Genomic DNA, 12,722 nt, shown 5'->3' on the forward strand with positions numbered 1-12,722 from the left:
CTATCGAGTGTCTTCAGTTGGAAAGATGTCAGACAAATCGGTCTGAAGTCTTTAGGGGTCACGTGACAAGTCCTTCCAGCTTTTGGTATAAAAGTGAGTCTTGAATCGTTCCAACCTCGTGGAATATGGTTAAGAGCACAAACTCCTTTGAAAATGTTATACAGCCACATAGAACTCAGCTCAATTGTTTGCTGGAGTTGTACCGGATCCCACCCATCCGGCCCTGGTGCTTTGAATGGCTTGAACGACGTTAGAGCCCACTTAATTTACCCATAGTAATGAACTTCCCTTCATACGGCTCAATCGAAGATAACCACGCACACTTCAAAATATGTGAAATCGGATGATAACCACGCCCACTTTTTATATATATAACATTTTGGAAAACACGAAAAACCGGTTTATTTAGTAAATAATACACCTATAATGTTGAAATTTGATGGGCGGACTGATATTGGGATTCTTGATAAAAATTTGAAAACATTTTTGAAAATGGGCGTGGCGTAATAAAATCAATTTTACAAATATTATTAATCATAAATCGAAAACCGTTAAACCTATCATAACAAAATTCGGCAGAGAGGTTGCCTTTACTATAAATTAATGGCAAGAAAACAGTATAAATTAAATATTACTGCCTTTATTATCACAAAATTGGAAGTGAACTTTACTGCCTAAGTTATTTTATTATTAAATGCATCTAATTAAAGGCCGAATTAATTGTGAGTTATAACCATAAAGCCATCACCAGATAAAACAGCTGATCACACCTACCTTATGCAAATCAATGTAATCGAGTTAGCGTTATGGCATGGCACCATTAATCGATTACATTGATTTCCATAAGGTAGGTTCGATCAGCTGTTTTATCTGGTTATGGCTTTATGGTTATAAGTCACCATTAATTCGCCCTTAAGGTAACGTTTTACAAGACGGTGCACCACCTAATTTTTATCAAAAATTATGAAAGGTGGTATCAAAAGACGCGTTTCGACCTCCGTTTAAAGAATTCGAAAGCGAAAATTAAAATTTTGCTGTCAAAATATATGTATAAGTAAAAAATCGGTTCGATATTTTCATGTAGTTGTTGTATTTTGCCAGATTTTATGTACACACACACTAATCTAGAAAGGTGTTCTGCGCGCATTTAATTTTGATCCCCAAACCGGTGTTGGACCCAACCAGGGGTATCTTTTAAATCTCGGCCAAAGGCCGCCAACGCAAAAAGGTGTGCGTGCAAAAAGACTATGGATCGCACCCCATATTTCGGACCCTCTCGGTCATTTTATGGTTTTTTGTAAATATCTTTTGACAAAAACAAAATTTTTAATATTTTGATAAAAATTAGGTGGTGCCCCGTTATCTTAATTTAGTGCATTATTTTTTTCACAACACAACAGAATTGCAAAGTTTTACACCTTCTCTCCTGACATTCGCCTGACACACTCAGATTTTGACAATCTGAACGCAGGTATGTTGTTGCTGTAGAGATGAGCCAGCCATAAATATTACAAGGTAAAACTGGTGAGAGCCGAAATGACGTTTAAAAAATTTTTTTAATTCTCACTACTCTCATATTTTAATTTTTTTATTTTGGTTTTGTTTTCGTAACAGAAATATAACAAACTGTAATATATTTGGTAATTCTATACGATAGCATGACACTCTTCATGCACCGTCAAAAATATAAAGAGGGGTATCAAAAGACGCGTTTTGGATCCAGGGTCACGAATCCGAAAGCCGAGGTAAAAAATTTTGGGTCCGTCAAGAGATATTTGCAAAAGAAATTTTGAAAATTTTCATGTAAAATAAAATAAATAAATGTAAGGCGCGATAACCTCCGAAGAGATCTAAGGCCGAGCTTCTCTTCCCATTTGCGTCGTGCTCCTCTTGATTTTCCCTACAAATTGGCCGGATGGGACCTACATGATTTTATGTCGACTCCGAACGGCATCTGCAAGGCAGATGAGTTTTCACTGAGAGCTTTTCATGGCTGAAATACACCCGGAGCGCTTGCAAAACACTGCCGAGGGGCGACCCCGCATAGAAAAATTTTCTTCTAATTGAAAAACCTTATTTCTAAAAATTTTGATGTTGCTTTGCCCGGGGTTTGAACTCAGGGCATCCGGTGTGGTAGACGGAGCACGCTACCATCACACCACCGTGGCCGTTAAAATTTTCATGTGGTTGTTGTAATTTTGATGATTTTGTGGCACCCACAAAAAAAATTGTGAACATAAGTGTTTTGCGCGGATATAGTTTTGGTCTCCAAACCGGTGTTGGACCCACCCAAGGTAATTTTTTATAAGCGCGGTCATAGGCCGCCAATGCAGAAAGGTGTTCTGAGCAAAAATAATATGGATTCCACCCTCGGTTTCGGGGTACTCCAGGGTCATTTCTCGGTTTTTCGTTAATATCTTTTAAACGATCTAAAATTTTTATTTTCCGCCTTCGGATTAATGTTGTCGAGGTCAGTACGAGTCTTTTTACACCTCTCTCCGTATTTTTGAACGCGTATTACCAGTGTCATGCTGTCTTATAGAATTACCGTACATTTTTGCGTTCTAACATTAATATTATGATATTTTATCCAAAACCGAATTTTTTATTGGTGGAAATATCTTTTTTTTGTGGGAAAGTAATCTCAACGGTCAACCGCATTCCAGAATTTTCAATTCAGAATTGTATTGTGGTTTCCCGCAAAACGAAGCATCAGGCCACGATCCTCTGCTGAGGAATTTTCTTCAAGAAATTGTTGTGCCAAGGTGTACGTAAGATATACATACCTAATAATAATAACAAAAAAAAATAATAAATGTAAGGCGCGATAACCTCCGAAGAGATCTAAGGCCGAGCTTCTCTTCCAATTTGCGTCGTGCTCCTCTTGATTTTCCCTACAAATTGGCCGGACGGAACCTACATGTTTTATGCCGACTCCGAACGGCATCTGCAAGGCAGATGAGTTTTCACTGAGAGCTTTTCATTGCAGAAATACACTCGGAGCGCTTGCCAGTCACTGCCGAGGGGCGACCCCGCTTAGAAAAATTTTCTTCTAATTGAAAAAACATTTTTTCTAAAATTTTGATGATGCTTTGCACGGGAGTTGAACCCAGGGCATACGGTCTGATAGGCGGAGCACGCTACCATCACACCACGGTGGCCGCCATATTAGCAATTGGTGTGACATATATCCGAGGAGATTGAGGTCTAGCTTTCCATCCAATTTGAAGGCTACGTTTCGTGTATACATTTTTCTACCAACTAGCTCACCTAAATACATGTTTTATGCCGAGCCAAAACTTTATCTGCTAAGGCGGACGAACTTTTGGTGCCAAGGTAATGCCGAGGGACAATCGATACTATTTATACAAATTTTCTTAAATATTTTTGATGGATAGGCCAACACACTAGCTCTAGACCACGGCGGCAGACTTTGGCCGTTCAGCTGGTAAATTCAGCCTCCACGAACTATCATACTCCAACTGAACGATGCTGTTTATCTAAGCTGCGAAGAGCTACAGCGCTTTTGCTGGCGTGCGCAAGTTATGGGAAGATCTCCACTGAGTTCGGAGAAGCAGGCGGGGAAGACTTTGATCTCTGTTGGTGCCCCCTGTTGGCGTCCGTTATCGCGAAACAGGGTCAGCTGGAGTGATTTGTTACGCAACGACCAGCATCTCCTAAACGGTTAAGCGCCAATTACAAAATGTATCTTCCAACCGCGAGGAAAATTACCAAAACAAACCAAAGAATATCTCCAAGATCATTTTTTTTTTCGCAGTAGAGAGGACACTTGAGACTGGTGACCTCTTATAAAGTGAAGTTTCAGCATATCTAAGGGTTAAAGACGTATCAACCATGTGAAGAAGGATGAATGAAAAATCAATAGGGGTGGCCTCCAACATTCGTTCTTCTTTCCCTTTGCAAAAATAGCACGTGTTGATGCATCCATTATATTGGTAACTCATTTTTTGTCATATACATAAAAACCGATTTCAAAACTTTTCGAAATATTTTTTCACTTATTTCATTAGCATTTTATTTTTTTGGAATTAAAAAAATGAAAATGTCAAACCAACAATTTTTTTTGTGTTTACTTTGGTTTGGCATTTCCACAAAGTTTAAAGAATAATTTTAAAATTTTTTTAAAAATCAAAAAACCATTATGGCCGCCAAGAAGAGTATATGGTTTTACCTGGTAATATTTATACCATGGACATATGGTGAAATTGTATCGTTAGAATCATGGCGGAACTATACCAGGTGTCAGCACGGGACAGCTGATTTGTACTTTTTTTATTTGATTTGATACACCAACTTCTGGTGCAGTACGATTTTGACATTAGTCCATCGAATTTGCAAAAACATATTTCATGGAACTTTTATTTATGTTTGTAGGAATGTCACCCCGCTGCCACCTTGTATGGTTCCGCCATTGATTTGTCGAATGTTAGAGCTGGATTCGATTCGATTCCCAAAAAAATCGATTTAATCGATTAAGGCACGGTTTTCACTACAAGTTCAACTCAGTTTGTCGGTTAAACTACGCTTAAACTTATTCTGCAGTATTGCACATTGTGAATGATGACTAAGTGTGTTATCTTATCTTTCAACTACCTGACAGGCTGTTCAATATGGCTACTTTTCAGCGTTTTGACTGGCTGTTCAATATGGCGGCGCCTATCTTCAGCGGGTGATAGAAAGAGGTACAGAATGAGACAGCGATAGCCATTTACAAATCAGGTGATCCAATCACTTTGGAATTTTGACGTTTATGCAGAAGATATCACACTTAGTCATCATTCACAATGGTATTGCAGTCTACTTTAACTGAAGTTTAAGCTAAACTTAAGCGGCCGATCTGCCAGGTTTAAACTCTAGTTAATCTATCAGTTATTTGCGTTCGTACGAAATGGCGTCGAATATACCCAACAAGCGTTTGGGCTTGAGTACCATTAGAGCACATGTTGATAACTAGGCATACTTCCAAAATCTCAAGAGTTGTTTCGAAATAGTGGCTCAACTCGAGAATCATAGCGTACTCAGCAAAAGAGGGAACTTTTATAAAGCAAACTATGCTATTATTTAAGTTGAAAGAATGTAAATAACAACTTTTGGTTCTCTAACTGGACTCAAATGTAAGATTCGATGATGTTGATGTAGGATCTTCGGTGTGGTACGCGGAGCACGCTACCACCACACCACGGCGGCCACCTATATAATTTATTCTTCATTAATTACGCTTCATTACTGCTATCAGCCAGGTGTTTATTTCTCACAATAAACAGCTGTTGGTTATGGTGGTACCTCCTTGGAGATTTTTTTCAACTCTACCTCAACTCGATATGCAATGTAGGATATCAACTGGAGAAATGTGTTGAATATTCATTTGAGAACTGTAAATTTCTCAAAATCTCTCGAAATTAGGATAATAATTTGAACATATTAATGACGGTGGAGATCAAATCGCAAACTTTTAATTTTACAAAATTTCTCAAAGGTTGGATAGTGACTGTAGAATAAAGTTGGGTATCAACTCGAGAACTACCTGGATTAAGAATAATTAAATAATGATGTTGGATATCACTTCCGGAACTAGATTTATATTTCGCCGGAGAATGTTTTTCCATGTTTGTTGGGTAAACAAAATCCAGCTGTTGCCGTATCTACAAATTATCTAGATAATAAAAAAAAACAATGTTGCGGCACAAAACAGCATACCCCAAAGGCGGCCTTAAACTGTAACTGAAAAACTGCTCAGTAGTTTAGCTGGAGTTTAAATTTGACTAGATTTTAAGCAAGCTTAGTTTAAGCTTAGCTTAACCAACCACTGATAAACCGGGCCTAAATCGAGCTGAAAATAGTTGATTGCTGCTCAATTGTTTACCAAGGTTGTACCGCTGAAAAATCTCGCCAGTTTCTATCTCGTTTCGTTGACTCAGGCTCTTTGGCAACATCAAGAGAGTACCGCAGGGTTATTCCCTTGTTCCTCCCATCGGAGTGAGATTGATAGTGTATTCGATACCTAAATATCATGCTTTCTGTGTTTTTCCAGATATTTCAATTTTGTGCGCAGACATTTCTTCAGTTAGTTCTGCATTCTCTGCAATGTTAGCTTAGAAATCACAAGGAGAACGACTTTTGGTTATAACCCTCTATTACCCTACAAGAAACGCTGATAGTTTTACTAATACACTCACACTTGTAGTTGACACTGCTGATCCTGCGATGACGTAAACATTAGCTATCATCCGGTGGCAAAATCCTGAGCCAGATAAATAATTTTGCATGTAAATGCAACAACAACGATTTGAGCCAGATAAATCCAGATAGAAGTCTGGTTCAATTTGTAAGCCAGATAATTTGTTAATTACTTCTTTTTATGTTGGCAACGCGGCCTTTAATATACCTACTTTTTCAAAAATAGATGTCGCTGCTTAGCCTTTCGCCGTATGAGTTAAATGAAATACAGCGGCGAAAATTTCACGACATCTGCTTCTCAACTCTCTCAATGATCCAGAGCATTCCCGTGAGAATTGAGCGTGAGCCGGAGCTGTAAAACTCACTGAAAGACGGCAATTGATACTCAAATTTATGTATGTTCCTTTGTTCGGACACGCATGTCCGCATGTACCCAACGACAGCCTATAATCATGAAAAAGGACTCAAACTGGGAAAGCTTCGGACACCTGGTACAGAACAAAAGAATATACAGCAGATACCAGCAGATATAAGAAGGAGACAAATGCCGTCTTTCGTGAAATTTTCGCACACGTGAAATGTGATAGGCAGATGTCGCCGCTGTTTTTAATATGGCGAAAGGCTAAGCAGCGACATCTATTTTTGAAAAAGTGGGTTTATTAAAGGCAGCGTTGCCAAATTAAAAAGAAGTAATTAACAAATTATCTGGCTCACAAATTGAACCAGACTTCTATGTGGATTTATCTGGCTCAAATCGTTGTTGTTGAATTTACATGCAAAATTATTTATCTGGTTAAGGATTTTGCCACCGGATGATGGCTAAAAACTCACACTTACACAGTTGTTTACATCACATTGGCGCAAGTCCCCTTAAGTTTGTGATAGAAAGTTTGTATGAGGTGATGATCATTAGGTTGACATTGCTGACAATCAGATGATAGTCAGTATTCTTGTAGGGTAATCTCTCATCATAACTGCGGTATCGAGAGTCGATGGCATGGCCCTTTTCAAGACAAAAGTCATGTTGATGAATTATGGTCATCTCCGTCGAACCAGCCGATAGGTCTTGTTAAGGGAATTCATGAAAAGGTTTCTTTTCGGCATTCGTATTTGGAAACAGACGAAGCGGAAGACATCCGCCGAGAAGACTTGATCTCCCTTGGTGCCCGCAATTGGTGTCTGTTATGTTGAAGCCGGGATAGCTAGGCTGACTTGCGCAACTGCAATGCCAAAATCTCCTAGGCGGCCAAGCGCCAATTGTTGGTGATGCTAAATTTCTTCATATTTCTATTTTTAAGGGCCAATTAAACTTCCTTAACCCTAACGCCATAGTCGTAACCATACCCATATCCATAAACATCTCCAAAGTGATCGATTAATGGTGCCTTAACCTAAAAATTGTGAATATTTCATAAAAATGAAGAAAACGCAAAAAATTACAAACATATTTCACAAAAAAATAAGTCTCTTATATAGCATATCTAAAACAATAAATAAAATCTACAAAAAATTATTAAATTCAAACTCAAATATTTTAGACGAGAAACCAAAAACCAATTGGTTGGCTATGGTATGGTTATGGCTTAGCGTTATAGGGCTCCGGCGATTAACAACGAGATTGACTGAATTTTGTGTGTGTTAAGTGCACTGCTTGAGCGAATGAAAGAAAGAGAAAAAATAACAAGAGCTAAACGAAAATGACGTATGAATTGCCCATAAAAAATAGCTGGTCTTTTGTTTACATGCGCAATGCGCAATCTTCTGTGTGTGATATCTGTAAAGGCCCCATTACTGATACTTAGCATAGACTTGACTTGGCGTAAACTTGGCAACTTAGCGTTGATTATACTCCACTTAGCGCATACAATCTGGCATCATAATCAATAAATGTCAATTTGTATGACAAAATGTCAAAATGAAATGGAAACATACAAATGGCACCTCAAAATGTAAACGTCACTTAGAACTTACATAGAAAATCAAAATTCACAGACTTCTAAGTCAAGTTAAGTGTTGCTAAGTCTTTAGTAAACAGTAACATGCAATGTTCATTTAACAGAACTGTAAGTGACAGTTCTCAAGCCAAGTGAAGTCTATGCTAAGTATCAGTAATGGGGCCTTAAGTCACCATTAATTGGCCCTATACTCATAGCCACCATCATACTGGCGTTTAGACATAGTTTATGGTTTTTAAAAAAGTCGAACTTTTTGAAAATTTAAACACTATTTTATTTGGTCTAAATTTATAAAAAATTACAACAAATATATTTTCTGCACCTTTTTGTCTACAAATATGAAATAGGTCCGGCTGCTGAAACATGACCAAAACTTCGAAGGCAAAAAAAATCGAACGATTCTAAAAGGAAAATCGATTCTTCATTTCTTAAAAAAAATCGAATCGAAATCCAGCTCTATCGAATGGATGTGGGGTGAATAGAAGATTTATTGTAAACATAAAATTCCTTCAATAATTTGTTCTCATACATACACGATTTCCATGTGAAACAAAGGTGAAGAAAATACATTTTACGATATACAACAATAATTTTTGTGGCATTATGTCTGAACGAGATTTCGGGGATGTATCGCCGTGGTTCTTGGAGCGCAAGTTATTTGGGGATCGAATAAGGCTTTTTATTGGTTTAACATTAGTCGGCCGCCATGCAGGATCGACAATAGTGATAGATTCTACATTTGTATCACGTAAACATGCGGAAATCATAATCGACAAAAGTGATAACATTGTCTTGAAGGATTTGGTAAATTATACATAATAAAAAGGATTTGTTTCCTAATCTCTTTATTTTACAGAATTCACAAAATGGAACTTATGTAAATGGTACTAAAATAAAAAATGAAAAAACTACACTAAAAGAAAATGATTGCATCGGTATTGGAGTTACAGATGATTCGGAACCCAATCTAAAGCATCCAATTTATAAATTGATATATTCACCATTGCCAAAATCCACATCCACGGCCCAGGAGAGCGTTGAATGTAAAAAGCCAAATAAAAAGTCGTTGGGAGTGCGGAAAGGAATTAAACATGAGACAACGAAGGATGCGGAAGTTACTGCGAAAGATTTAGGCATTTCGGAAGAGGAGCCTTGTACATCGAATGTAGCAATTGAAAACTTGAAAAAAGAAGCAGCTGCTATTTCAATCACAAAACCACAAATTATAAGTTTTCCGGAAGCAGACAATGATAGACCTATAGCCGAGGAAACGAGAAATGCAGCCACCCTGGCATCGGACGGCACTAAAAACAAAGATACATCAATAGGCGCTTCTAAGGTTTCGGAGAATGTTGTTGGGGTTGAAACAACAACAACCCCCTCCACATCATTAAAGCTGCCAATACTTCTTTCCGGCGAAATTATAGTATTAAGTGACGATGATGATGATGATATACGTCCCACCATCAAACAAGAGTCCAAAAACACAGCGCATGAAAAAGATTCAAATATCAAAGAACATGCTAAATCATCGAAACAACACATCATTGATAAGTGTAATAATTTGCAAACTAATACAATAACATCTGATAAAGAACCGAATTCAGATCAGATTCCGCAAAATCCTGCAAATGGTGCTTCAGTTCACGAGCCCATATTGCCTGATGTGAAGCGCGAGTTTGTTCGATCATGTACAAAAAATGTTGTAGATATTTTTGGAGGCGCTGATGATTTAATACTAGAAAGTGTCAAAACGCTTAATCCCTTAGTATACACAACACTTAATGGAAAAAGAGCGAATAAACCGCTTTATAATGGAGATAAAATCGACCTGTCGAGTGATAATGAAGATGATGACCGAAATGTCGATCAAAATGAGGAAATTTTTGGTCAGTTAGTTCCAGTAGAAGAAAGTCGTAATAATAATATTGAAACAAAGGCGGCTGACGAAAACACAATAATGAAAAGTGTCGAAAATAGAGGCAAGGAAACTAGTCCGAACTTGTTTGATTACTCGCTAAACAGTTCCACAGACTTAGCAGAAGAAAATAACAAAAACGAAAAGAAAGCTGAAGACTCAACACTAAATCAAGAGAAAAATCCAATGGAAAACGCTGCAAAAGATGCAGAAGAATTGGCAGAGTTTGTTGATATGGATGATGACATGATGTTTTCACAAATATTAATAAATGATATCAAATCTGAAATGATGGCTGGCAATAATGAAGACTTTACTATTGAAGATGAAACACATAGTGATAAGGAAGAAGACGACATACCTCAAATACACATTAAAGAAGAGCCAATTGATTACGTGTGCACGAATCCTATTGTGATTCCACAAAAACAAAACCATAAAAACTATGAAATAGAAAATGATATTTGGATAATATCGGATGATGAATTCTACGATGAGGAGTTTGAGCATAAAGTTTCAGACTGGAGCACTAAATTGTTGTCACAAAAAATGAATATGTCCCAGGTATGAACATCCATAAATCGCACGCTTTATTTTAAACAGATGTAACGCAAATTTTTAGTTTTTTTTTGGGATAACGCTATTCAAGTTTTGTTGTTGTTGTTGTAGCAGTGCTTCGCTCCACCTAATAGGTGCGACCGATCACAAATTGTCATCAATATCCTCTAACTGGAGTCCAAGGAAACTCGCTGTTTCAACAGGGGTGGCCTATAATGAAAGGGGTGTTAGAGGCGTTTGTTCCACATTACAATTAAAGAGATGGTTGGTGTCATGTGGGGACACATTGCAAGCGGGGCATAAATTTTGTATGTCGGGGTTCATTCTGGATAGGTAAGAGTTTAACCTGTTACAGTATCCAGAACGGAGTTGAGCTAGAGTGATTCGCGTTTCACTGGGGAGTATGCGTTCCTCTTCCGCAAGTTTTGGGCACGGTTCTTTGGGTACTGGATTCACCGGGCAATTCCTGGCATAAAGGTCCGACGCCTGTTTGTGGAATTCACTGAGGACCTGCTAGTGTTTTTTTGCTTCATACGGCTGAGTTCTCAGGTGCCGTATTTCCTCATAATGCTTACGGAGATGACTCTTTAATTGCCTAGGCGGCGTTGGCTCATCAATCAGATGTCTGTTGGAATGCCCAGGTTTCTGGGTATTCAACAGGAACTGTTTGGTTAGCATCTCATTTCTCTCCCTGATGGGGAGCATTCTCGCCTCATTATGTAGATGGTGTACTGGGGGACATAAGAAGAAAGCCCGTGGCCCGGTTCTAGAGCAGTATTCTGGCAGGCCTGTAGCTTCTTCCAGTGAGTAGTTTTTAGGCTTGGCGACCATATAGGGGACGCGTAGCATGCAATCGGCTGGCTAAGTGCTTTGTATGTGGTAATGAGCAATTCTTTATCTTTTCCCCAAGTACTGCCAGCAAGGGATTTGAGGATTTTATTACGGCTCTGGATTTTCGGTACAATTGCGGCTGCATGCTCACCAAAATGTAGATCCTGATCAAACGTCACACCCAAGATTTTGGGGTGTAGGACGGTCGGTAGCGTAGTGCCATCGACGTGGATGTTCAAAATGGTCGACATTGGGACGTCCATGTTGTAAATAAGGTTGCGGAGGATTTAGTCGGTGATAATGCCAGGTTTGGCGAGGCGAAAAAACTGGAGAGATCAGTGAGGTAGCCGTTAATTCTGTTGCCAAGCTCATCGATCTGTGGACCTGGGCCTGTGGCCATTATTGTGCAGTCATCGGCGTAGGAAGTTTTGTCGATTTAGATAGTTCAATTCTTCAACTTATTTCTAGGACATTGCAAGAGTTAAGCTAATTTGAAAAGTTATAGGGTAAACTTCAATTATTAGGCTAATATATTTAAAATATATTGTTACGTATTTAGTGAAACTCCACTTATTTTACACCTTCTACTAACGTTCGTATCGCTAAACTGTTGAATAAATAACTCCAATATTCAATATGCAAAGTGGTCTTTATTAGACTACTTTGAAAATACTTCACAATAACACTTATACTTCGCAACTGATAGCGTCCTTAAATCAAACTGATTGCTGTTTACTCAGCTTTCGCTCCTTTTTATACTCTCTCCTGTCTCGTTCGCATACTTCTAGGCATTTCTTCTTCTAGAATTTACTACTTAGTTACCAGCTATAAACTACAGATGCACATTTATAGCCTCTCATATGCGCGTGTATACATATGTGAGTAATACTTCCACCGATGATTGCATACTTTTGTGAGTAGCTCAGATATATGCATGTGTTTGTGCGTATCTCTCCGCTGCTTGGATGTACATATGTGTAGGCATAATGATTGATTTGTTTATGTACATACCACGGTTGCCACACCATGTTTTCATTTAGGACCAAAATTCATCGAAAAAAAGGACCAAATCTCAAGAAAAAGGACCAAATTTTGTGTTTTATTTTATTGAGACACAATCAGTTCGACAATTCACAAGAGTGACGTATTCGTTTTAAAATATAAAATTTTAGGATGAATCCATGGTTTCCTATACAAAATTTTACTAAAAATAGCGAATCGAAGACTTTGCTTTAATTCAAACTGCACAAACAAAAATAAAG

At 38.1% G+C, this 12,722-nt stretch overlaps 1 protein-coding gene across 4 annotated transcripts in view; it reads left to right on the forward strand.

Moving 5' to 3' along the window:
- The first annotated feature begins 8,605 nt into the window (after positions 1-8,605).
- The window catches only part of Setx (Senataxin), a 45,652-nt gene continuing 41,535 nt past the window's right edge, over positions 8,606-12,722 (forward strand). For all 4 annotated transcript variants that reach the window (XM_067789354.1, XM_067789355.1, XM_067789356.1 and 1 more), the window contains exons 1-2: positions 8,606-8,957; positions 9,010-10,635. In XM_067789354.1, coding sequence (XP_067645455.1) covers positions 8,757-8,957; positions 9,010-10,635 — 1,827 coding nt within the window. In that variant the 5' untranslated portion in view covers positions 8,606-8,756. The remainder of the gene's footprint in view (positions 8,958-9,009; positions 10,636-12,722) is intronic.

Source organism: Eurosta solidaginis, chromosome 5, assembly GCF_040869045.1.
Source record: "Eurosta solidaginis isolate ZX-2024a chromosome 5, ASM4086904v1, whole genome shotgun sequence".
NCBI lineage: Eukaryota > Metazoa > Arthropoda > Insecta > Diptera > Tephritidae > Eurosta > Eurosta solidaginis.